The 24,541-nt window shown below is 45.2% G+C and overlaps 1 protein-coding gene across 5 annotated transcripts in view; it reads left to right on the top strand.

The window, feature by feature from the left end:
* The first annotated feature begins 809 nt into the window (after positions 1-809).
* Positions 810-24,541, top strand: part of St3gal3 (ST3 beta-galactoside alpha-2,3-sialyltransferase 3) — a 250,952-nt gene continuing 227,220 nt past the window's right edge. Inside the window, exon 1 of one of the 5 annotated variants that reach the window (XM_045150483.1) lies at positions 810-866. Coding sequence is in view for 1 of the 5 variants with exons in the window: in XM_045150485.1 (XP_045006420.1) it covers positions 12,651-12,681 (31 nt within the window). In the remaining 4 variants the exon portion in view is untranslated. Of the gene's footprint in view, positions 867-12,516; positions 12,682-24,541 lie in introns of those variants that run through there. The other 4 variants (XM_045150486.1, XM_045150485.1, XM_045150481.1 and 1 more) reach the window with 4 other exon arrangements.

Raw genomic sequence — 24,541 nt, 5'->3', positions numbered from 1 at the left:
AGCCTTGAGTATGTATGCTGTGCTAACTTGTGCTTTTCTCCTTGGCCTGTGCTGTCCACAGCCTCAGCTTCAGGGATGACCCTATCCAGTCTCCGCTGCTTCTCTCTGTCCTGGCCATCTCCCCCCCCTCCCCCGCCCCCGTCACTGCTTTTTGCAAGGGCAAAAGCCGTAGTAAAGTCTTTGTATTGGCATTCAAGGAGAGAAGGTTAAAATCTCACTCAAGGTCCTCTTGCGGAGGAATTCGAAGCCTTAAACTGCGGAAAACACTGCGGGATGAGGGATCGAGATGGGTGGGTCCGTGGGGTGACCGTTCTGCCCGGCTGGGACTTTGCCGAGGGTCAGAAATTGCAACGCAGCGGCGAGGCGCCACGAGGCTGGGCCAGGCCTCGAGACGCGCTCCCGGGGGTCGAGATGAGGGTCTCCGGGTCGCGAGGGCCAGGACCACGCTGCGGCACGCGCGACGAAGCCGGTTCCGGAGGCGCTCGGTCCCTCCGAGGGCACGAGGCAAAGGCGCGGCCCGGGTCCCGCAGCTGGCCGAGCCGATTGGGCCGCCCGCGCTGCGGCGCAGCCCCGCATTGGTCCGCCCGGCGCCCCGCCCGGCTCCCGCGCGCCCATTGGCCGCGGAGGCCCGACCCCCGCGGGGGCGCCGAGGCGGAGAGCGGGATTGGTGGTCCCGCCGTGCGGGGTCGGGGCCGCGCGCTCCGCCCGCCCGCCGCTGCGTCCCCACTATGGCGGCGCCCATGCGGCCCACCGCGTCGTGGGCGCCCGCCGGGGTCCCCCGAGGCTGCCGCCGCCGCCTGCGCCGCCGCCTCCCCGCCCCGCGTGGGTCCGGGCGCCGCCTGCCCGCCGCCTCCCTCTCCGCTGCGGTAAGGGCCTGCGCGCGCGCCCCGGGCGACAGCGGCCGCGGCTAACGGTCGCCGCCGCCCCTCCCCCGCGCCGAGCCCGCGCGGACGGCGGCGGGGTGGGCGGGGGTCGGGCGGGTCCGAGTGGCGGGCTCCGCGTGCGGGACCCCCGAAGCGCGCCGCGAGGGCGCAGCTCTTCGGGCCCCGCCGCGGGGAGAGGAGCCCGCGTCCCTGGGAAGGCTGAGGCGGCCCGGCGTCGCCGTCGCCGTCGCCGTCGCCGTCGCGGGCGTCCCGACCGCTCGGTGCCGGGGCCCGCGGCGTGCTGCGAGGGCAGGGTCAGCCTGTCACAGTACGCCCTCGCGCTTCCTTGGCGCCCCAGGAAACAGCCCAGCCAGCAGGGCAGGGTTGGTTAGGACCGCGTCCGAGGAATAAACCTGGGCTCACTCTTTTCATTACAAGTGTCCATTTTTTATGATTCTTCAATAAACCCCCTCTTTGTTTGTTTCTCTCACGTACGAAGGGGGAATGAGAAGGGTAAACCTGAGTCATTGTAAGGGAGTGACCGGTGGAGGTGACTGCTATTGCAGAAAGTAAAGATGACTTAACACACTTTTCTGTGATGTGCTTTGGATTATCTGTACTATAGCTAGTTGGACCTGAAAGTGAACAAGGCACTAAATGGTTTACTGAAGCTAGTGTAAAATAGATATGACAGTTCCATCTGTTTGCTGTATCTTCATGTCCAGAGAAGATAAAGAGCTGGGTGTGGCGGCTCACACCTGTCATCTCATAGCATTCTGGATACTGAGGTTTGCCGCAGAGTCCACCTTGGATTACCTAGAAAGTATCAGATCAACAAGGTAGCAAGATCCTGTCTCCAAAGACTGAAAGGAGCTGGGCTTGGTGGCTCATGCCTGCAATAACCAGCACTCAGGAGGCTGAGATAGGAAATCACTGTGAGTTCAAGCTTGCAGCTACAGAGTGAGTTCCAACTCAGCCTGGGCTAGAATGCGACTCTCTCTCAAACAAAAACAGAGAGAAGGGTTGGCAGGTAGAAGATTAAAAGGAAACTAGAGAAAAACCACATGGACAGGGCTGGAGAGATGGCTTAGTGGTTAAGGCATGCGTTTGCCTGCAAAGCCTAAGGACCCAGGTTCAATCCCCCCGGATCCACTTAATTCAGTTGCCCAAGGGGGCATCTGGAGTTCATTTGCAGTGGCTGGAAGCCCTGGCACGCCCAGTCTTTCTATCTGCGTCTCTCTCTCTCTCTTTCTCTCTCAAAATAAATAAACACCATTTAAAAAAACACACACATGGACAAATGATAGTTTCAAACAATCCCTTAAGGTAACAAGGATATTTATTTATTTGAGATAGAGAAAGAGGCAGATAGATGGAGAGAGTGGAGAGAGAGAGAATGGGCATGCCAGGGCTTCCAGCCACAGCAAATGAACTCCAGACACATGTGCCATCTTGTGCTTATGTAGGTACTGGGGAATTGAACCTGGGTCTTTTGGCTTCACAGGCAAGCGCCTTAACTGCTGAGCCATCTCTCCAGCCCAACAAGGGTATATTTCGAAGTATTAAGTGGGGAATTTTTCCATTTCACAAGTCTAAATGTCTAATTGGGGTTTCAGAAGAGTAAGTTAATAATAAGACATGCATATTCTTAGAAATGAGGCTTGCTCACTCAGTCATGTATCTGATGACTACAGTTTGTGTGTGTGCAAGCCATTGACTGAGGGGAACACTGACATTTAACATGTGAAACTTGGGCCTATACTACAGTTAAGAAATTAAAGTATAAACAAATAATAACAAATGATGTGGTTTCTAGAATTCCAAGTGCTGTGAGAAATCAGGAGGAGAACCTTGTGTTTTTAAGGAAGGTCTTACAGGAGAACTGAGGTTTGAGTTGAGCCACCAAGTGAGAAGAGTGGCTGGAGGAAGAAGAGTGAGCAGATGGAAAGGGTTGTAAATGTGGCAGGGGAGAACTTTCAGTGCACATGAGTGCCTCCAGGGGGTTCTTACTGGAAAAATGGGAGATGAATGTGTACAGAAGGCAGGTTGTTGGCATCAGAGAGATGACTTTGTGCTGTGCAGAGCCAAGGATAGATGAGTAGTCATGTGAAGCTGGACATGGCAAGAAAGAACACAGTAACATTTTATTTACCATGGTCACTTTTGTAATTAACCTCAGCTGTTTGCAATAATGGTTCCCAGCCACCACAAAGCAACCTCAAGCCGCTTCGGCTGTCCCCATTTATCCCCTGCACTTCAGTCGGTCGCAGGTCTTGATCCTGCCACCACACTGCTCTGGCTTTGGTTTCTTTCAACTGTTGGTGTCTTCAGTCTGATTTGGAGGCATTGATATTCCTGTGAATTATCCCATAAGCCTCCCTAAAATATTTTTGTTTTTGACTTACTGTCATGTCCAGGTGTGTCACTTCTCCGGCCAAGACTCGGTGGCTCTTCACCAGTTTGTTAGACCCAGACCAGCCAGGTTGGCATGGGAGTTTATGGCCATACCCATAGTTGATTGAAATTTTCAGTTTAGTGAAACTGCTTTCTCTTTTTGAGGTTTCCTGTTGAACTCCATGTCTTTTTCTTGTTGGCTTTTTCTGTCTTAACACCCACCTTAAGTCTATAATTAGTGTTATTGTAATGTTTTAAGACCATTTGGTACAGAACTTCCTCTATGAAGCCTTTCTGTACTTTTCCTGTCTAGTTAGTTGTCTTTCTCTTTTAAACCACTGGAACCTTGGAGTCTGCCTTTACTTTTTTTTTGTAATATATATATATATGTTTTGAGGCAAGCCCAGCAGACTGGGCTTTTTTTTAGGATTTTTTTTTTTTTTTAGGTAGGGTCTCATTCTAGTTCAGGCTGACCTGGAATTCACTATGTAGTCTCAACGTGGCCTTGGAGTCATGGTGATGTTCCTACTTCTGCCTCCCAAGTGCTGGGATTAAAGGTGTGTGCCACTACAACCTGCCTGGGCTTTTTTTTTTTTTTTTTTTTAAATGCGAAAGAGCAAGAGTGAGAGAGAAAATTTAAAAAATACTTATTTGCACATGTGTTTTGTGAGTGTGTGTTTGTATTGGCACACCAGGGCTCTTGCCCCACTGCAAACACCAGGTACTTATACCATTTTTTGTGTCCCGCTTATGTGTGTGGCTTGGGAATTGACTCCAGGCATGCAGGCTTTGCAACCAAGTGCCTTAAACTGCTGAACCATCTTTATTGCTCCAGTCTGCCTTTTTAATTTTTAATTTTTTGAGGTAGGGAATCACTCTAGCCCAGACTGACTTTGAACTTACTCTGTAGTTCCATGCTGGCCTTGAACTCACAGTGGTCCTCCTACCTCTGCCTCCTGAGTGCAGGGATTAAAAGTATGTGCCAGGACATCTAGCTCCTAGTCTGCTTTTTAATTTATTTTTAATTTATTTTTATTTTTTTTTTTAATTTTATTTATTTATTTGAGAGTGACAGACACAGAGAGAAAGACAGATAGAGGGAGAGAGAGAGAGAATGGGCGCACCAGGGCTTCCAGCCTCTGCAAACAAACTCCAGATGCATATGCGTGCGCCCCCTTGTGTATCTGGCTAACGTGGGACCTGGGGAACCGAGCCTCGAACCGGGATCCTTAGGCTTCACAGGCAAGCAGTTAACCGCTAAGCCATCTCTCCAGCCCCCTGCTTTTTAATTTTTATTTATTTATTTATTTTTGGTTTTTCAAGGTAGGGTCTCACTTTAGCTCAGGCTGCCCTGGAATTCTCTATGTAGTCTCAGGGTGGCCTCGAATTCATGGTAATCCTCCTACCTCTGCCTCCCGAATGTTGGGATTAAAGGTGTGTGCCACCACACCCAGCCTGCTTTTTATTTATTGTTACGGAGTTGTTTTTTTTTTTCTTGGTGTTTTGTTTATTGGTTTTGCTTTTATAAGGCAAGATCTTATGTAATCCAAGCTGATCTTGAATTCTTCATCCTTCTCTTTCCACCACCTGAATACTGAGATACAGATATACCTGATGACAGACTTTAAAAGTTTGCCTTTACAAAATGTTGGGAGGATGGAGAGATAGCTTAGCAGTTAAAAGCAGTGCCTTGCAAAAGTATGATGGCCCTTCCAGCTGGGAAGATGGCTTAATGAATAAGACGCTTGCCTGTAAAACTTAAAGACCTGAGTTTGATTCCCCAGTACCCAAATAAAGTCAGATGAACAGAGGCATAAGCATCTGGAGTTTTTCTTCTTCTTCTTCTTTTTTTTTTTTTGCAGTGGCTGGAGGCTGTGGTGCCCCCATTCTCTCTCTCTCTCCTCTCTCTCTTCCCTTCTCTCTCTCAGCTTGCAAATAAGTAAATAACAATAGTTTTGTTTTGTTTTTTTTAAGTCTGATGACCCATGTTCAATTTCCCTGTACTTATGTGAAACCAGATGCACGAAGTGCCACATGCATCTGGAGTTCATTTGCAGTGGTTGGAAGCCCTAGCATGCTCATAATCATTCTCTGCTTTCTCTCTCTCTGTCTTTTATTTTTTATTTTATTTTTTATTTTTTTTGGCTTTTCGAGGTAGGGTCTCACTCTTGTCCAGGCTGACCTGGAATTCACTATGGAGTCTCAGGGTGGCCTTGAACTCACAGCAATCCTCCTACCTCTGCCTCCCGAGTGCTGGGATTAAAGGCGTGCGCCACCACGCCCGGCTCTCTCTCTCTCTGTCTTTTAAATAAAATTTTTAAAAAGTTTGCTAGGCATTGTGGCACACACTTGGGAGGCAGAGGTAGGAGGGTCACTGTGAGTTTGAGGGCAGCCTGGGACTGCAGAGAGTTCCAGGTGAGCCTGGGCTAGAGTGAGACCCTACCTTGGAACCCCCCCCTTTTTTTTTTTGCTTTTGAGGCAGGGTCTCTAGCCCATGTCTCTAGCTAGACATGCTTTGTAAAGACAGACTTTCTTCTCTGTTATCTGACAGTGTTTTTGGTATTTTATATAGAAAATAGTTTTTTCTATTGTTTGTTTTTTGAGGTAGGGTCTTGCTATAGCCCAGACTGACCTAGAATTAGTCTCAGGTTGGCCTTGAACTCACAGCAGTCTTCCTACCTCAGTCTCCCAGGTGCTGGGATTCAAGGCATGTGCCACCACACCCAGCTAGAAAGTATTTTTTTTTTTTTTTTTTTTTTTTTTTTTTGATGCAGGCAGTACTTTGGTTTGCCCTGCTCATTGCTTCCTTGTAGTGTATTCAATAAACTATTCTTTCTCATAGGACAAACTATCTTTTCCTACTCCCCCTCCCAAAATGTGAAAGTTAGAAAAAGAGAGAAAGAGAAGGAGGGAGGGGGAAGGTTGCTCATTTGAGAGTACTTGTCGAGCCCAGAGTTGCAACCCCAGCCTCAGCACTACATAAAATCAGGAGTGGTTGCCTATGACTCTAATTCCAGCACTGGAGAGGGGGAGGGGTATTCAAGGTCGTCATCTACTACATAGCACATTTCAAGCTAACCTAGGTAGGCTACATGATACCCTGTTCAAAGGAAAAAAAAAAAAGACTGGAGAGATGGCTTAGCCATTAAAGGTGCTTACTTGCAGTTCTTGATGGCACAGATTCAATTCCATAGTATCCATGTAAAGCCAGATGCACAATGTATCACATACATCTGGTGTGTCCACTCATTAATTCATTCTCTCCTTCTTGCAAATAAGTAAAAACATTTTTGGGGCTGCAGAGATGGCTTAGCAGTTAAGTGCTTGCCTGTGAAGTCTAAGGACTCTGGTTTGAGGCTCGATTCCTCAGGACCCACACTAGCCAGATGCAGAAGGGAGCACACACATCTGGAGTTTGTTTTCAGTGGCTGGAGGCCCTGGCATGCCCATTCTCTCTCTCTCTCTGTCACTCTCAAATAAATAAATAAAAGTCAACAAAAAAATAAGTAAAAATATTTTTTAACAAAAGGAAAAAAGGAGTTGGGCATGGTGGCGCACACCTTTAATCCCAGCACTCGGGAGGCAGAGGTAGAAGGATCACCATGAATTTGAGTCTATCCTGAGACTGCATAGTGGATTCCAGGTCAGCCTGGGCTAGAGTGATACCCTACCTCGGGAAAAAAAAAAAAAGGAAAAAGGGGCTGGAGAGAAATTAGTGGTTAAGGCGCTTGTCTGCTAAGCCTAAGGACTCATGTTTGACTTTCCAGGTCCCACATAAGCCAGGCGCTGTGACAGAAACACGCAAGGTCATAGATACACACAAGGGGGCACACATGTCTGGAGTTAGATTGAATTGGTTGGAGGCCCTGGTGCACCAATTTTTCTCTCACTCTCGCATTAAAAATAAAAGGCAGTCTGTTGGGCTTGCCTCAAACAAAAAGGAAAAAAAATAGCTTTGAATTAAAATGTTTGCAGAGAAAACCCTTTGCAAACAGAACATAGTAAAATACATCAATGAAGTTGTCCATAGAAGACTCCCTTGCTGAGGTCTGGTGTGTTGGTCTGAATAGTTTGGAGTGAGCTGCACTAAAAATAAAATCTGAAGACTTTAGAGGCTTAACACAACTGAAGTTGACTTCCGAGTCATGCTGCATGTTTAACATAACTAGAGCTGGAGCGCTTAGTCATTCAGGGACCTGGGAGATGGAAACTTAAGTGGTTAGCCAAGTGAGCTTCTTAAGATTTCTGTCACCTGTGGCACATGTCCCTTCTAATACATTTCATTGGTCAAAGCATGGCATGTGGCCTTGCCTACCTTTAAAGCAGGGTAGGGAATCTAGTCTAGCATATGTCTGATAAGCAAGGAGCCAAAAATATTTGGTGATCAGCACTAATGGACCACTCTGCATTCTGTAGGTATCACAGTCCTTGAAAATGAGAGATAGTAAATCAAATGGGCTACTGAAGCCAAGCATATTGACAGTAGCAGAAAGTAAGAGCTCTAACTAGGCATATTGTAAGGGTGGATTGAGACTCAGAACTGCATTACAAGCATGTGTAAGTGCTTGTAGGCCAAGGCCAGAAATACAAGGATTAATATATTATGTCCCAGTTATAACAGTTTTCTTGAGGGTGCTACTGTTTTGCAGCATTCTTAGTAATGAGCACAATAATGGTCCTGAGGTGTCCCAAGATAAAAAGGCTAAATCAGCTCAGTGTGGTAGCACCCACTTGTCATTCATCTCACTACTTAGAAGGCAGAGGCAGGGGCTGGAGAGATGGCTTAGCGGTTAAGTGCTTGCCTGTGAAGCCTAAGGACCCCGGTTTGAGGCTTAGTTCCCCAGGTCCCACGTTAGCCAGATGCACAAGGGGGCGCACGCGTCTGGAGTTCGTTTGCAGAGGCTGGAAGCCCTGGCGCGCCCATTCTCTCTCTCCCTCTATCTGTCTTTCTCCCTGTGTCTGTTGCTCTCAAATAAATAAATAAAATTAAAAAAAAAAAAAAAGAAGGCAGAGGCAGGAGGATGGAGAGTTTGAGGCCAGCGTGGTCTACATAGAAAAACCTGGTATCAGTGATAACTAGGTTAAATCATATCCACAATACTCCATTTAAAAAGGTAAGAAAGGGAGCCGGGCATGGTGGTGCACGCCTTTAATCCCAGCACTTGGGAGGCAGAGGTAGGAGGATCGCCGTGAGTTTGAGGCCACCCTGAGACTACATAGTGAATTCCAGGTCAGCCTGGGCTAGAGTGAGACCCTACCTCAAAAAACCAAAAATAAATAAATAAATAAAAAGGTAAGAAAGGAGCCAGGCGTGGTGTGCACCTTTAATCCCAACAACTTGAGAAGCAGAGGGAGGAGGATCACTGTGAGTTCGAGGCCACCCTAAGACTACATGGTGAATTCCAGGTCAGCCTGGCTAGGGTGACACCCTACCTTGAACAATCAAAAAAAAGAAAACGGGGGAGACAGGCAGAAGGGTCCCATATTCAAGCATAGCCTGAGTTACATAAGTGAGAATTCTCAGAAGAACCAAACAAAGAGTGCAATAATTTGAGATGCATTTTCATTAGAATAATAAAAAAGAATCTTAGTTTAGGCTTATTGGCTTAATTAGGCTTAAATGAAACCACAGACATGGTATTTGAGGAGAGTTAATTCTTAATCAAGAATCTACGCGAACTGCTAGTTGGAGGCCTAGTTTAGGAGACAGAAGATCTGGCTTTGTGTCTAGGTTCTGCTACTAACTAGCTGTCTGACACTAAGCAAGTCCCTCCCCTACCCCCGCCACGCAGGATGGAGTTTGTCCACTCTCTGCTCATGCCATCGTTTTCCCCTGCCATCGTGGAGCTTCCCCTCGAGCCTGTAAGCCAAAATAAATCTCTTTTTCCCAGAAGCTGCTCTTGGTTGGGTGATTTCTAACAGCAATGCGAACCAGACTGCAACAGTAAAGTGGTACCGAGGAGTGGGATTGCTGCTAGACACTTGACTCTGTGGCTTTGGTCTTTTGGAGCTGATTTTCAAGAGGACTGTGGGAGGATTTGAAACCTTGGCCTAAGAGATGCCTTGCAGTGCTGTAAGTACAGCTTGATGGACTATTCTGGTCAGAACTATGGACTGTGAGGTTTGGCTCATGAGGGTGAGAAAGCGCTGTACTTGGACTGGGCTAGCAGTTTGTGTGAGAAGCTTGCTCTTGTGCCCATGTCCTGAGAAGTTGTGCAGGGTTGCTTTGCGTAGAAAAGAACTGGTGTGAGCAGAGGAATATGGCACAGAAAGAAAAATCTTTGGGTGAACTGCTGTCCGATCAGCTGCAACTGAGAGATTACAACCTTTGAGACTGGGCTAGCTGACCTGAGCTGGGGCAACAAGAAGAATGTAGACTCTTTTGAAGGGGCCTGAGTGCTCAAGGAGTGTCCTGTTCTTCAAAGTCGGCTTTATTCCCCCCTGGATTAACAAATTGGCACCCTACCTGGTATCGTGGAGTATAAGAAATGCTGGAAAGAGGGTCATTGAGTTTGCAACACAGTCTTGTGTTTTGGAAATGGCCATGGCAGTGTGAAGCGGGTTTGCTGGTTGCCTGCATAGAGACCCCATGGGGCCATGAGGATGAACCGTGGCTTGCAGAGACCCAGTGGAGATGCCGGGACCACGAGATGGCTGCCGAGGTGCTGCCGCCCCGATGAAGTTTCCCAGGACTGTGAGTAGCCTAGCTGGAGGGGCGGAATTGGAATGCCAGAGACTTGTTGCTGGTTAGAATTACCAGACTTGGAGATTTGTCACTGGTTAGAGTTGCTGGACTTGAAGCTACAGAGTTTGATATTTGCCCTGGTTGTTTTAAATCTTGTATTGGTTGAATGTTTCTTTGCTATGCCCAATGCCATCTTTTGCAGTGTGAATATTTATTCTGTGTCATTATGGGTTTTTTGAGGTTATTTTTTGGTATTATGGCTTAGTTAAAAGATCTTGGACTATGGGGATGTATGAACATCATTGGGATTGATAAAAATTATGGGGACTTTTAAAGTCAGACTGAATGCATTGTATTTTACATCACGTATGGATATCAGTTTATGGGGACCAGGGGCGGAATGTGGTGGTTTGATTCAGGTGTCCCCCATAAACTTAGGTGTTCTGAATGCTAGGTTCCCAGCTGATGGAGATTTGGGAATTAATGCCTCCTGGAGGAAGTGTATTGTTGGGGGCGGGCTTATGGGCTTTATAGCCAGTTTCCCCATGCCAGTGTTTGGCACACCTTCCTGTTGCTGTGGTACACCTTCTGTTGGCCAGGGGTGATGTCCACCCTCTGCTCATGCCATCGGTTTCCCCTGCCATCATGGAGCTTCCCCTTGAGCCTGTAAGCCAAAATAAATCTCTTTTTCCCAGAAGCTGCTCTTGGTTGGATGATTTCTAACAGCAATGTGAACCGGACTGCAACAACATCCCATATATATGATATGCAAGACTGGACTACTGAGGTACATGTCCAGTCCATGTATTTTCTTGAGCTCATTTCCATGTTAGTGAAATATGTAAGATGGTTCTAACAGTCAAATGAGGTAGTTCCTATAAAGTGCTTTGCATGTACACTGAGTAAACACTCATGATCATCAGAGCCACGGTATTTGAAGAAACTTGGAAAAATCAGGCAAGGAAACACCAGACAGGAGTCAAGGGCTCCGTCAGATCTTCCCTCTTCCTTGGACAGCATTCTTGCTATTCCTTTTTTTATTTTCACATTTATCTTGGTATTTCGTTGCATAACGTCTTTCTCTACTACTATATGAAGCACTCTATTCATTCCACATATTTTTATTTATTTATTAGAGAGAGAGAGAGATACAGAAATAGGCAGGGGGAGAGAGAGAGAGAGAGAGAGAATGGGCGCCCCAGAGCCTCCAGCCACTGCAAATGAACTCCAGATGCATGCACCCCCTTGTGCATCTGGCTTACATGGGTTCTGGGGAGTCGAACCTGGGTTCTTTGGCTTTGCAGGCAAGTTCCTTAACTGCTAAGCCGTCTCTTCAGCCCCCATGTATTTTTATTAAATATGACCTCTTTGTCAGAGTGGCATTCTGGCATTATAGATAGTAGAGGTATATTCCTGGCTGAACAGGACCTCATATACAGAGGTACAGTCTGCCAGGACCAAAGTAATGTAAATAAGTGGTTATATTACATGTCAAACCTCAGTACCCATTGATGGCTGGTTGCACGATTCCCTGGGGATACAAGATCCAAGGATACTTAAATACCTTACACAAAACAGCAAAGGACAGCTGGAGAGATGGCTTAGCAGTTAAGGGGCTTGCCTGCAAAGCCAAAGAACCCAAGTTTGATTCCCCAGTATCCACAAAGCCAGATGCATAAGGTGGCACATGTGTCTCGAGTTCGTTTGCAGTGGCAGAAGGCTATGGTGCGCCCATTCTTTCTCTCTCTCTCTCTCTTCCTTTCTCTAATCAAACAAATAAATGAAATAAAAAATTAGAAACAAAACGGCGAAGGAGATTGGGTGTGGTGGCATATACCTTTAATCCCCCCACCATTCGGGAGGTTGAGGCAGGAGGATCACTGTGGGTTTGAGGCCAGCCTGACACTAATTCCAGGTCATCCTGCGCTAGAGCAAGACCGTACCAAAAACAAACAAACGAACCCAAACAGCATAAGATAAAGCAGCATACACAATCCTCCTTTAAGCATCTACTCTCCCCAAATATACTTACAGCATGTAATACAATAATCGTGCTATGTGGATACTTTTTTTTCTCAATTTTTACTAACATTTTCCATGATTATAAAAAATATCCCATGGTAATACCCTCCCTCCCCCCATGGATACTTTTTAATGCTCCATTACTTAGGTAATAAAAATGACTGTACAGATTTAGTACAGACAATATTCACTTTTGAGACAAGATCTCACTATGTAGCCCAAGCTGGCTTCAAACTTGTGTTAATCCTCCTGTCTCTGCTATGAGTACTAGGATTATAGGTATGTATATACCACCAAACCCACCCATCAGATAATAGTTTTTTTTTTTTTTTTTTCATCTGATTGGATCTTGCAGATACAGAGGGCCAGCCACCTTATAACAGATTTGTCATCCAGGGTCTTGTGAGATGTCTTAAAAGGGCAGGTGCCACATTGGAAATATTAAATAATGGTTTTCAAGAGACATCCATGCCTACTATGTCTTGATAGCCAGCACTTGTTAGCTGGGTGGATGTGATTTTAAAGGGCTTTTTTTACACAGGAAACAGAACCCAGAGCATGGCTACATCTTGAGGCCACTTGTGCGGCAGGAGTGCACAGTGTCTTTGGGCAGTGTGTGGGAAATAAGGCTGCAAAAGTCGGTCAAGAAGCTTTGTGAGTTCTGGAGTTAGAGCTTTATCCTGAAGATGATTAGGAGCCTCACAGCAGGACTTGAAGGTAGGAAATGACTTTATCGGCTTTGCCTTTCAGGAGGATCATGGGAGGAGGGGCAGGGAGAATATGAGTTTCCTGTTTCCCTGACATGGAAAGTTTTGAGGTCTGCAGCCATAGTACTGTGACTGCTACACAAGAGTCATAAGCTATTTATAGGTGAGATTAGAATGAGGTGAGATGGAGGGAAGGATACAGTGAGGCAGGTATCGTAAGATGACAGGTGTGCCTATGTTCTGCCCAAGTCCAGAGAAGAGCCAGCAGATTTAAATCATTGCCACAGTTTATCATATAATCAGGGGTTCTGTCATTGTCACTGGCTTCAGCAGTGACCTTGGGCAGGTTGCAGAACCTCTTCTGTCTTCTTAGTTTTCAATTTTGAAAAATAGGAATACAAATCCCTATCTTCCAAAGTTTCTGAGGATTGGAGAGAATGTGCGGAGAAGCTTTGTCCTGTGCTATTAGGTACATAATTGTTTTGCTGTGTGTGGTGGCGCACGCAGCACTCGGGAGACAGAGGTAGGAGGATAGCCATGAGTTCCAGGCCACCCTGAGACTACATAGTGAATTCCAGGTCAGCCTGGGCTAGAGTGAGATCCTACCTTGAAAAACCAAAAAAAAAAAAAAAAAGTTTTGCTATTCCTATTGCTTAGTTTATTACCTGAGCCAGGGTGGGTGTTTATTAGTCATAAATCCCACCACCTACAAAGAACTGCTGACAACTTAGTGATTTTATTTAGATACTGAAACTGATTGATGATGCTCGTCTTGGAGTGTTAGGTGTAAGGGAATTATTTTGATAGTAAGAAGGGATAATAGGGCTGGGGAGATGGCTTAGTGGTTAAGGCGCTTGCTTGTGAGGCCTGTTGGCCTCGGTGTAATTCTCCAGTAACCATGTAAAGCCAGATGTATGGGGTGGTTGGTGCATATGACTGACGTTCATTTGCAGTGGGTAACCCTGGAGTGCCAGTAGTATTTCTGTCACAAATAAATAAAAGTATTTTTAAAAAGAAGGGAGAATTGATATGAACATTTTACCAATTAACACATTGTTTAGATGCAAACCAACTGCTGCTCCCAACTCTCACTTAGAAGTGACCCAAATGTGCGTGCACATACTTTGATGTTAAGATAATGTGCCCATGGTCTGAGCTGTTAAAACTTACTTTTTGCTCTGATCCTGTTGACCCTAAAATTTTACTCTTTTTCTACCATCTTCTGATAACTTTTATTATTATTTCTTTGTATTTTTTCAACTTAAAAAATATTTATTTATTCTAGAGAGAAAGAGGCAGATGGAGAGAATGGGCACACCAGGGTCTCTAGCCACTGCAAACTAACTCCAGATGCATGAGCCCCTTGTGCATCTGGCTTACGTGAGTATGGGGAATCAAACCTGGGTCCGTAGGCTTCACAGGTGGGCACTTTAACTGCTAAACCATCTCCCCAGCACCCTAATGACCTTTTCAAATGAAGATAATAGGGTTTAATTCAGGTTTGTTTGTGTTAGCATCTTCTCTAGCAGTCCTGGAGTGCCATTAGTGGCTTCTCTGAACTCCTATAGAATTTATTTCATCCTGATTGTTATCTGTTGCCTTGTCTGGTCATTATTTGTCTGTACATCAGTACATTTCCTTTTGCCTTGTTGTCAATTTTTCATGCAAAATAAATGAAAGGTATTTTAAACCTTTTTTTTTTTTGCTTTTGCTTTCTCGAGGTAGTCTCACTCTAGCCTAGGTTGACCTAGAATTCACTATGTAGTCTCAGGGTGGTCTCGAACTCTCGGTGATCCTCCTACCTTTGCCTCCGGAGTGCTGGGATTAAAAGCGTGCACTACCACACCCGGTTTAAACCTTTTAAAAAAATATTTTATTTTTTTATTTATTTGAAAGAGGAGACAGGGAAGAGGCAGATAGAGAGAGAATGGGTGCGTGCCAGGGCCTCCAGCCACTGCATAGAACTCCAGACGCATGCGCCACCTTGTACATCTGACTGATGTGGGTACTAAGGAATTGAACCTGAGTTCTTAGACTTTGAAGGCAAGCACCTTAACCACGAAGCCATCTCTCCAGCCCCCATTTAAAGCTTTTCAGACAGCTTAAAAAACCCATTGAGCCAGGCATGGTGCCACATGCGTTTAATCCCAGCACTTGAGAGGCAGAGGTATGAGGATTGCTATTGAGTTCGAGGCCAGTCTAAGGCTACATAGTGAATTCCATCCAAGTCAGCCTGGGCTAGAGTGAAACCCTATCTCGAGGAAAACAACAATAATAAATAAAAACACCAGAAAAATAAAACATCAAAACCTTTTGATTGGTAAGTCACTAGTTAGAAAATCCTTTAAGTGATTCTTGGCCATTTTGGCCTCAGAATCCGATTCTTTTTTTTTTTTTTTTTTTTTTGAGGTAAGGTTTCACTCTAGCCCAGGCTGACCTGGAATTCACTATGGAGTCTCAGGGTGGCCTCAAACTCATGGCGATCCTCCTACCTCTGCCTCCCAAGTGCTGGGATTAAAGGCGTGCGCCACCACACCCGGCTAGAATCCGATTCTTAAATGTTAAAAGTCATTTTTTTAAGGGTTGGAGAGATTGCTTAGAGGTTCAAGTGCTTGCCTGCGAAGCCTAAGCTGAGACCCATGTTGAACTTTCCATATCCCACATTAGCCAGATGCATAAGGTTACTCAAGCGCACTAGGTCGCACATGCACACTTAGGTGGCACATGTGTCTGGAATTTGAGGGCAGTAGCTGGAGAACATTGTGTACTAATTCTTTCTCTCTCATAAAAAAGAAAAATTAGTTTTTAAAATTTATGTTTATTTGTATGTGTGTGTAGTGAGAGTGGAGTGGAGAGAGGTACCATGGTCTCTTGTCATTGCAAATGTACACCAGACACCTGCAGCACTGGTTTATGTGGGTGGATTGGGAATTGAATCCCGGGTGATCAGGCTTTATAAGGAAGTGCCTTTAACCTCTGAGCCATCTTCCCAGTTCCTAAAGTTAAAAATTATTAAATACTCCCATAGAACTTTTATCTTTGTGGGTTTTGTCTATACATATTTAATGTATTAAGTGTCCTTAATGCATTAAAAGTTACTGGATACTGAGAAAGTTTCACAAGAATATACTAGCACATACTCCATTAGCTGTGAGAACAATCGATATGTCATTTGTCATGTTGTGTGCCCCTGTTTCCCCCATCCTACCCCCAGAAAACTGTTCTGGGCCTTTGTGAGAGAATGAGAGTGGACAGGCCAATAAAATAGTTTTTGCTTTTTGGTTTTTTGAGTCCAGGCTGATGGCTGACCTGGAATTCACTATGTAGTCTCAGGCTGGCCTTGAACTCACAGTGATCTTCCTACCTCTACCTCCTGAGTACTAGGATTAAAGGCATGTACCACCATACTTGACTTTAAAAAAAAAATACATCTATTTATTTAAGAGAGAGAGAGGGAAAGGAGAGAGAGAGGGCATGCCAGGGCCTCCAGCCACTGCAAATGAACTCCAGACGCATGTGCCATCTTGTGCATCTGGCTTATGTGGGTCCTGAGGAATTGAATCTGGGTCCTTAGGCTTTTCAGGCAAGTGCTTTAACTGTTAAGTCATTTGTCCAGCCTGTTTGTTTTTTTGTTTTTGTTTTTGAGGCAGGGTCTCACTCTAGTCCAGGATTGCCTTAAACTCATGGTGGTTCTTCTATACAGCCTTTTGAGTTTCGGGATTAAAGACATACACCCCGCTATGCCTGGCTTGAAATATATATATATTTTTTAATAGATTATCATATACACAGTAAGAGGGTAGCAGGCTGAACAGGAACTAGGGTATGGCCAATACCAGGAAATAATTTTAAATTTACGAGTTTGCTGAAAGGGTCTGTGAAACTCAAAGGTCCTTGGAATATACTGAGAACTGCTGGCATATAGCTATGTATAGAGTGCATGGGAGTTTCTATATGATGCTTCTGTATATTTCTGATAGCAAATTAACAGGAGAATGGAAACATTTATAAAGTCTGCTTTCAAGATGCACTCCATATATTTTTTTTTTTCTGCAGAAAGCTAGTATCTAGCCTTTGTTGAGACATGTCCTTCATCTACAAAGGGCAGATATGTACACCCTTGGAATGTCAGGAAGGTCCCCATACTGCTGACAGACATTTGCTAGCCCTAGAAAGGTCAGGAAAGTGGGAGAACCTGTATATCTGTAAAAGAAAACACACACTGGTTAACTTTTAGACATTTTGTGGTACTTGCCTGGATGGTAACTCGAGGACTTCTCTGTGGTGTAGGTTTCCTGGCTCTCTGTATGTCATTGTCACGTGGAGTAAGCATCCTGCTTAATAGGTCTGATTGTTATGCACTTAACCACATTGATTTTATTTTGTGCCTCATAAAGTGCATGCATTAGGAATGAACAGATGAGTATGGCACCTCTGCCTTGGGACTCTGGTGCCACAAGTATCTGTAGAGGGATTGTGTGTGGAGACCAGTGCCATTGAAATTAAAACTAATAAGTGGGAGTTTATTAATTAAACTTTATAAGTGGGAGTTCTGGTATTTTATTTCAGTATGCTGGTGAATCACTTTGGAGGTGTCACTGTTTAAAAAATATTTGCAAGGAGAGAGAGAGAATGAGATTAGGTATGCCAGGCCCTCTAGCTACTATAAACGAACCCTGACACATGCTCCACTTTGTGCATCTGGCTTTAAAAAAATGTGTACTGGGGAAATGAATCTGGGTTGTTAGGCATTGCAGGCAAGAACCTTAACCGCTCATCTTAAGTGTCTGGTCTTGCTCTTGGCTCAGCCCTTGTCCCATGTTTTCTCCTTGTTCCCACTGAAGCAATCTTTCTGAGACACAGACTGGTACAGTTCTTCCACAGTTCCCTTCAGCAAGTGGGATGAATTTCACATTCTTTAGCAAGGATGAGGCTCCACCTTTCTTTGTACAGCATAGAGTCAGTTTAGTTAAGGCATCGCTTCTCTGCAGCTCTCTTAAACTTCGGACTGTTATTAATTGCCACCACCCCATAGTGTCTGAACCTCAGTTACCCCTTTACTATGTATATCACACACACTGCTGCTAGCAGCTCTACTCAGGTGTGTAAATGCTGGCTTGTGCACATTGATAAGGTAGCAAAGTTCTAGTATGACTGTTCTGCAGTGCTGGAGTATAGATGGGGCTTTTTCTTTTTCTTTTTAAAAAATTTTGTTATTTGTTTATTTGAGGGCGAGAAAGACACAGGGGGAGAGAGAGAGAGTGGGTGCACCAGGGCTTCAGCCACTGCAAACAAACTCTAGACGCATGTACCACCTTGTGCATCTGGCTTATGTGGGTCCTAGGGAATTGAACCTGGGTCCTTAGGCTTCGTAGGCATGTGCCTTAACCGCTTAGCCATCTTTCCAGCCTGCTTTTAACTTTGTTTTTTTTTTTTTTTTCATTTCCCAACACAACTTGTTTTTATTGATTTCTTTCTCCTCCCTCCCACCAATTCTCTTATCCCTATATCACACATACCCTTTTCCCTTTCCTTACTTTTCTATCTCCTTTTTTTAAAAGAAAAAATTAAGTAGAAATTTTGTATGGACACATTATGTATTGGTGCAATTTCCCTCTTCCCTGTCCCTGTTCTACTGAGAGCCCCCCTCGGTTGGATTGCTGGTATTCACAGTGGGGTTGTGGGTTATGAGTTGTGAGAGCAATAGTCGTTGGTCAGAGGGAAATGCCTCTGGAAATTCCCTCCCATCTTCTGGCTCTTACACTCTTTCCACCCCCTCTTCTGCAAAATTCCCTGAGCCGTGGTGGTTGTGTTTTAAGTCTACTTCAGTGTTGAGCTCTCAGCAACTTCTGGTTTCTGCTTTGGTGCATTTTGAGAGTCCTCAGTGTCTATCACCATCACCCTGGAGCGGGTTGTCAAGCTCACTATGGAAGCAGCACTTTTGCTCATTAACCTGATTCCTCTGTGGGTTCACCAGGGCCCCTAGCTGATATATGAGGGGTGGCTCATCTCATGATGGGAAGACAGCTATCTTTTCTTATCTTGTTGATGGATTTTATTTGTCCTTGGTTTTTGTGGCCTTCTTATAAAGAAAAACAGATTCTCCAGTGGAGAGTGAGATCAGGTTAAAGTGGATAAGCAGTTAATTAAGAGAGATTTTGATGGGCATAGCCTCACTTTTGGCGAAAGACTAGTGGGAGTTTCTCATTGGAGTCCATGATCCTGGTCTCCATAGGATTCTGACTTAGTTCCCACAGCTGTGGATTCCTTTCCACTGAGTGGATCTCTTAACCAACCAGAGAGCCACTGGTTACCCACTTAGGCTGGGTGCCACAATGACACAGTGTATACATCTTGACAGACTGGTAGCTTCTGTATAGAAATGTCCCCTGCTTGCTCACAACATTGTTGGCCACTTTCCCCGGCAGCATATGTATCACTTTCTACCACAGTATGGGTTAACCATCTGGGAACTGGCATCCTTCCAGATTCCAGCCAGATCTCTTGCTGTTCTGTGTTGGCAACATGTGGTGTCTTCAGCACTAGGGTCTTACATTTTTCCTCAGGCAGGTAATCAAGTGCTCTGACAGAAGGCTGTCTTGTTAGATTCCCTTTTGGTTGTGGTTCTATGTTTATAGGTTTTATTCACATTTGTCTCCTTATATATATATACACACTTATGGATATTACAAGCTAAGACCCACATATTAGAGAGAACATGCATGCAGTTTTGGTATTCCTGAGTCTTAGTCACTTCACCAAATCTATCTACTTCCTGCAAATTTCTTAATCTCATTTTTCTATTCTTCTGAACTGAATTGCACTGTGTATATGTACATTTTCATTTTCCATTCATCTCTTGGTGGGCATCTTGGTTGACCCCAGTTCTTAGCTATTGTAAACAGAGCTGCAGTGAATATGGATGCAGAAGTATGTCTGCAGTAGAGTGTGGGAAGCCCTTAGAATATGTGGCCAGGAATGCATGACTAGGTCACGGGGGAGTTCTAGTTCCACCTTTTTTTTTTTGAGGCAAGCCCAACAGACTGGCCTTTCCCCCCCTTCCAGTCCTGGGCTCTACTGTGGGGAGCCAGGTATGAACAACTGCCCCCACTCTTGCTCAGAGTCCTTATTATCTCCTGCAATTCTCTAGATTGTCCCTTGAACATGTCCTTTCCCATCTGGTCAGTATCAGGACTCTGCAGCCATTTATTTCCCAAAGTCACCTGCCACTTGTCCCCTTGAGACTGTAAGCCAAAATAAACCCTTTTCTTTCACAAGCTGCTCTTGGTTGGGTATTTTCTGCCAGGAGCATGAACCTGAGTGCAACATCATCATATGAAGCAGTAAGTAAGGACAACCTATCAAGTCCTCAGCAAAGCGTCACAGAGAAGAGCCCACTCTCCAATAAACATGGTCCCTTTTCAAAGGCTTAAGAATCCTTGGAAGCCGCATCTCTTCCCCAGCCTCAGCGCCTGAGGGCCCCAGCAGTGTCTGCAACCAGGCTCTGGGGCTGGCTTCCACAGCTTCCCTGGAGCAGCCAGGACGTGGGTAGTGGAGGGAGAGAGGAGGTCCACAGCAGTCAGAACTCACAGAACTGAAGTCCCAGCTCCAGGGTCCAGGGCTCTGCAATGCAGTCGTACGACCCACAACCCCGCTTTTAATTTTTTTTAATTATTTTATTTATTTGAGAGAGAAAGAGAACTTGAATATGGGTTCACCAGGGCCACCAGCCACTGCAAACTCCAGATACATGTGCCACTTTGTGCATCCTGCTTTCTGTGGGTATAGGGAAATCGAACCCAGGCTGTCAGGCTTTGCAACTTTTCAACTAGTCTCTCTTCTATTTTGATGTCATTTTTGCCCTCCTATCATGCAGGTCTTGTGTAGGTAGCATTAGCTCCTATAAGGTCATTAATATCCACTTTGTGTTTGGACACTATTAAATCTTAATCTGCCATATTGCTTCAGTTTTTGTTTTATAAAGAAATGCATGAGAGCTGGAGGGATGGCTTAGCGGTTAAGGCGTTTGCCTGCAAAGCCAAAGGATCTCCGTTTGATTCCCCAGGACCCATGTAAGCCAGATGCACAAGGGGGTGCGTGCATTTGCAGTGGCTAGAAGCCCTGGCACACCCATCCCCCCTCAAATAAATAAGTAAATTAAAAAAACAAAGAAATGCATAAACTGGGCGTGGTGACACACACCTTTAATCCCAGAATTTGAGAAGCAGAGGGGGGAGGATCACAGTGAGTTCGAGGCCACCCTGAGACTACATAGTGAATTCCAGGTCAGCCTGAGCTAGAGTGAGTCTCTACTTCAGAAAACCAATAAAAGAAGAAAAAAAAAAAAAGAAAAGAAATGCAAACTGCACATGGTGGCACATGACTTTAATCCCAGCACCCAAGAGTCCAGCCTGGGCAAGGAGAAGGGGTTCTAGTTAGCCTGGATTAGAGGGAGATTGCTTCAAAAACATCAAAAAAGGACTGGAGAGGTGGGTTAGAGGCTAAGGCACTTGCCTGCAAAGCCAAAGAGCCCAGGTTTGATTCTCCAGGACCCACGTAAGCCAGATGCACAAAGTGGTGCATGCATCTGGATTCCTTTGCAGTGGCTAGAGACCCTGGTGCACCCATTCTCTCTCCATCTGCCTCTTTCTCTCTCTCTCTTGTAAATAAATAAATTAAGAACCAGTAAACAAAAAATCAGCATAATGCTTAATTTCTGCAAAAGCCTTCTGTGTGTTTTTCCCTAGTGCTTTTTTTCACCAGAAGAAACCACTCGCTTTGGTGTAAAATGCTTTTTATTCCCATATGTATGTCATGCTCTTGCTCCATGTAAGATGTCCTTACACAACACAGAGCAGGGACTAGCAAGTGGGCCTGAGAGCTGCATTGGGCACAACCATGCTCATTTGTTTACATGGTGCTGGTTGCTGCTTTTGAGCTACAATTTGGTTTCTAATTTTCTGGGCATATTGCCATTCCCCAGCTTCATTTTCAACACTAGTCCCTTTCTCTCAGCTGGCCCAGGCAGAGAAAGGCCATCTTGTCAAACAGTATGGTAGAATTCTCTCAAGACTGTGTTTAGCATTTTTACTCTTCCCATAGAAGTCACCTTTTCTAAATAAAAATCATATCTAAAGCCCCTTTCTCTGAACACTTGTTAAGACATGTAAGAAAAAAAAAAAAGAGAGAGAGACAGAGACACTCCTCCATGAAACAACGCTTAATAAATCTAGTCTTAAACTGGGCGTGGTGGCACACGCTTTTAATCCCAGCACTTGGGAGGCAGAGGTAGGAGGATCACCATGAGTTCAAGGCCACCATAGTGAATTCCAGGTCAGCCTGGGCCAGAGTGAGACCCTACCTCGAAAACAAAACCAACCAAACAAACAAACAAAACTCCTAGTCTGAAAGTCCGTTCCTTCCTTCTCTCCAGTAAAAGCAAAGGTGAATTTGCATATATATTCAAAACTGGACATTTGTTCCTATGGAATTTTACTTCCCATGCCCTTTTGGCCTTTTCTCTTTTTTAAAAACATTATTTCCAAGTGAGTGAGTGAGTGAGTGAGTGAGAGAGAGAGAGAGAGAGAGAGAGAGAGAGAGAGAGAGAGTGTGTGTGTGTGGTGTGTTTCTGGGCACACCATGCTATCTTACTACTGAAACGAATGCCAGGTGCTTGCACCACTTTTTGGGTCTGACTTTATATGGGTGACTGGGGGATTAAACCTGAGCCAGCAGGCTTTGCAAACAAGTCCTTTTAACCATTGAGCCATCTCCCTAGCCTCATCTTCTGGACTTTTCCTCTGTGGCACTTGCCCCACCCCCACATGGTAACCTCAAATTCATTGTGTAGTTTGAACTTCTGTTCCTCCTGCCTCAGTCTCTGAAATTACATGTGCAAGCCACCCGCTCACTCTTTCTCAGCATTTTTCTAAAGATAGAATCTGACCAATGGCAAACTATTTTTCAGCTTAACTCTTCCATTTCTTGCTTTGTGTGTATGTGTGGGTGTATGTGTTTGTGTGTGGGGCATGTGTGCATATTTATGTGCATCTTGCTTTACGTGGGTCCTGTGGAATTGAACCCTGACCAGCTGACTTTACAAGCAAGCATCTTTAATCACTGAGCTACCTCCCCAGTTCATGTGCACATATTTGTACATGTGTTATGTGTGTAGGACAGGACAATCTTAGATGTTCTTCAGGTACCATTTAATCTTTTTCTTTTTGGTTTTTCAAGGTAAGGTCTCATTATAGCCCAGGCTGACCTGGATCTCCCTCTGTAGTCCAGTCCAAGGCTGGCCTCAAACTCTCAGTGATCCTCCTGCCTTTGCCTACTTAGTTCTGGGATTAAAGGCATGCCCTATCACACCTAACTGACAGTCTTTTTTTCTTTTTAAAATTTTAAAATTTAGGGCTGGAGAGATGGCTTAGCGGTAAAGGTGTTTGCCTGCAAAGCCAAAAGGATCCTGGTTTGATTCTCCAGGACCCATGTTAAACCAAATGCACAAGGGGGCGCAAACATCTGGAGTTTGTTTACAGTCGCTGGAGGCCCTGGTGTGCCCATTCTCCACCCCCCACCTCTTTCTCTCTCAAATAAATAAGTAAAATATATTTTAAAAATTTTAATTTATTTGAAAGAGAGAGAGACGGAGACAGAGAGAAAAAGGCAGACAGAGAGAATGGGCACTCAGGGCCTCTTGCCACTGCAGAGGAACTCCAGACACATGAGCCACTTTGTGCATCTGATTTTACATGGGCACTGGGGAATCCAGCCTAGGCTTTCAGGCTTTGCAAGTAAGCCACTATAACTTCTGAGCCATCTCTCTGGCCCTGCATACCTTTTTGGAGACAGGGTCTCTCATTGGCCTGGAGCCCATCAAGTATGCTAGACTGGCTGGTCAATGCACCTCAAGGCTCACTTGTCTCTGCCTCCCCAGAGCTGGATTTACATATATATGTGTCCCACCATTCCTGACTTTTTATATTTCAAGGCAGGGTCTCACTATAACCTAGGCTGAAACCTAGAACTCACTGGTCTCACTATAACCTAGGCTGAAACCTAGAACTCACTGGAGCCCAGACTGGCCTTGTGTTATATGCCCAGTTCTTGGTGCCCCCAGTGACCACCAAGGAGAACCAAATATGTATGCAAAAGCAAGAAGCTTTATTTTGGGCTTAAGCTCAGACTCTTGACTTCACCAAGGCAGTGGATCCATACAAGAGCCCTGAGTAACAGGAGGGCAGAGTTTTTATTAGGGATTTGAATAAAGAAGTAGGGGGCGGTGACATGATTGGTTGGTTTAAACAGTAACTATACTTGTATTTTTTTTTTTTTTTAATTATTTGAGAGCGACAGACACAGAGAGAAAGACAGATAGAGGGAAAGAGAGAGAGAATGGGCGCGCCAGGGCTTTCAGCCTCTGCAAACGAACTCCAGACGGGTGCGCCCCACTTGTATTCCTTTTTGATTGGTTGGGAGAGGCAGAAGGGACAAGTCTTGGACATGCCTGGACGTGTCTAGGGGCTGACTCAGGTCCTCTGCCTAAGCGGGAATTTGAAATTTAGGCCTAGCCAGGGCAGCGCCTTACTGAAGCCTGTCATGGTGCCAGTCTGGTTTCTGGGTCTTTTACTTGAACTCAAGATGATTCTCCTGTTTCAGCCTCGTAAGTGCTGGGATTAATGGCAACCAGTTTGCCCTCCCTTCCTTCCTTCCTTCCTTCCTTCCTTCCTTCCTTCCTTCCTTCCTTCCTTCCTTCCTTCCTTCCTTCCTTCCTTCCTTCCTTCTTTGTAAATGTACATGGCTTGTGGGGATCGAACTCAGGTACTCATGCTTGTAGATCATACACCTGAACTGATCAAGCTATCTTCCTA

This window comes from Jaculus jaculus, chromosome 5, assembly GCF_020740685.1.
Source record: "Jaculus jaculus isolate mJacJac1 chromosome 5, mJacJac1.mat.Y.cur, whole genome shotgun sequence".
Lineage (NCBI taxonomy): Eukaryota > Metazoa > Chordata > Mammalia > Rodentia > Dipodidae > Jaculus > Jaculus jaculus.
The sequence above is the reverse complement of the archived record's forward strand: the minus strand, read 5'-3'. Positions and strand labels throughout refer to the sequence as shown.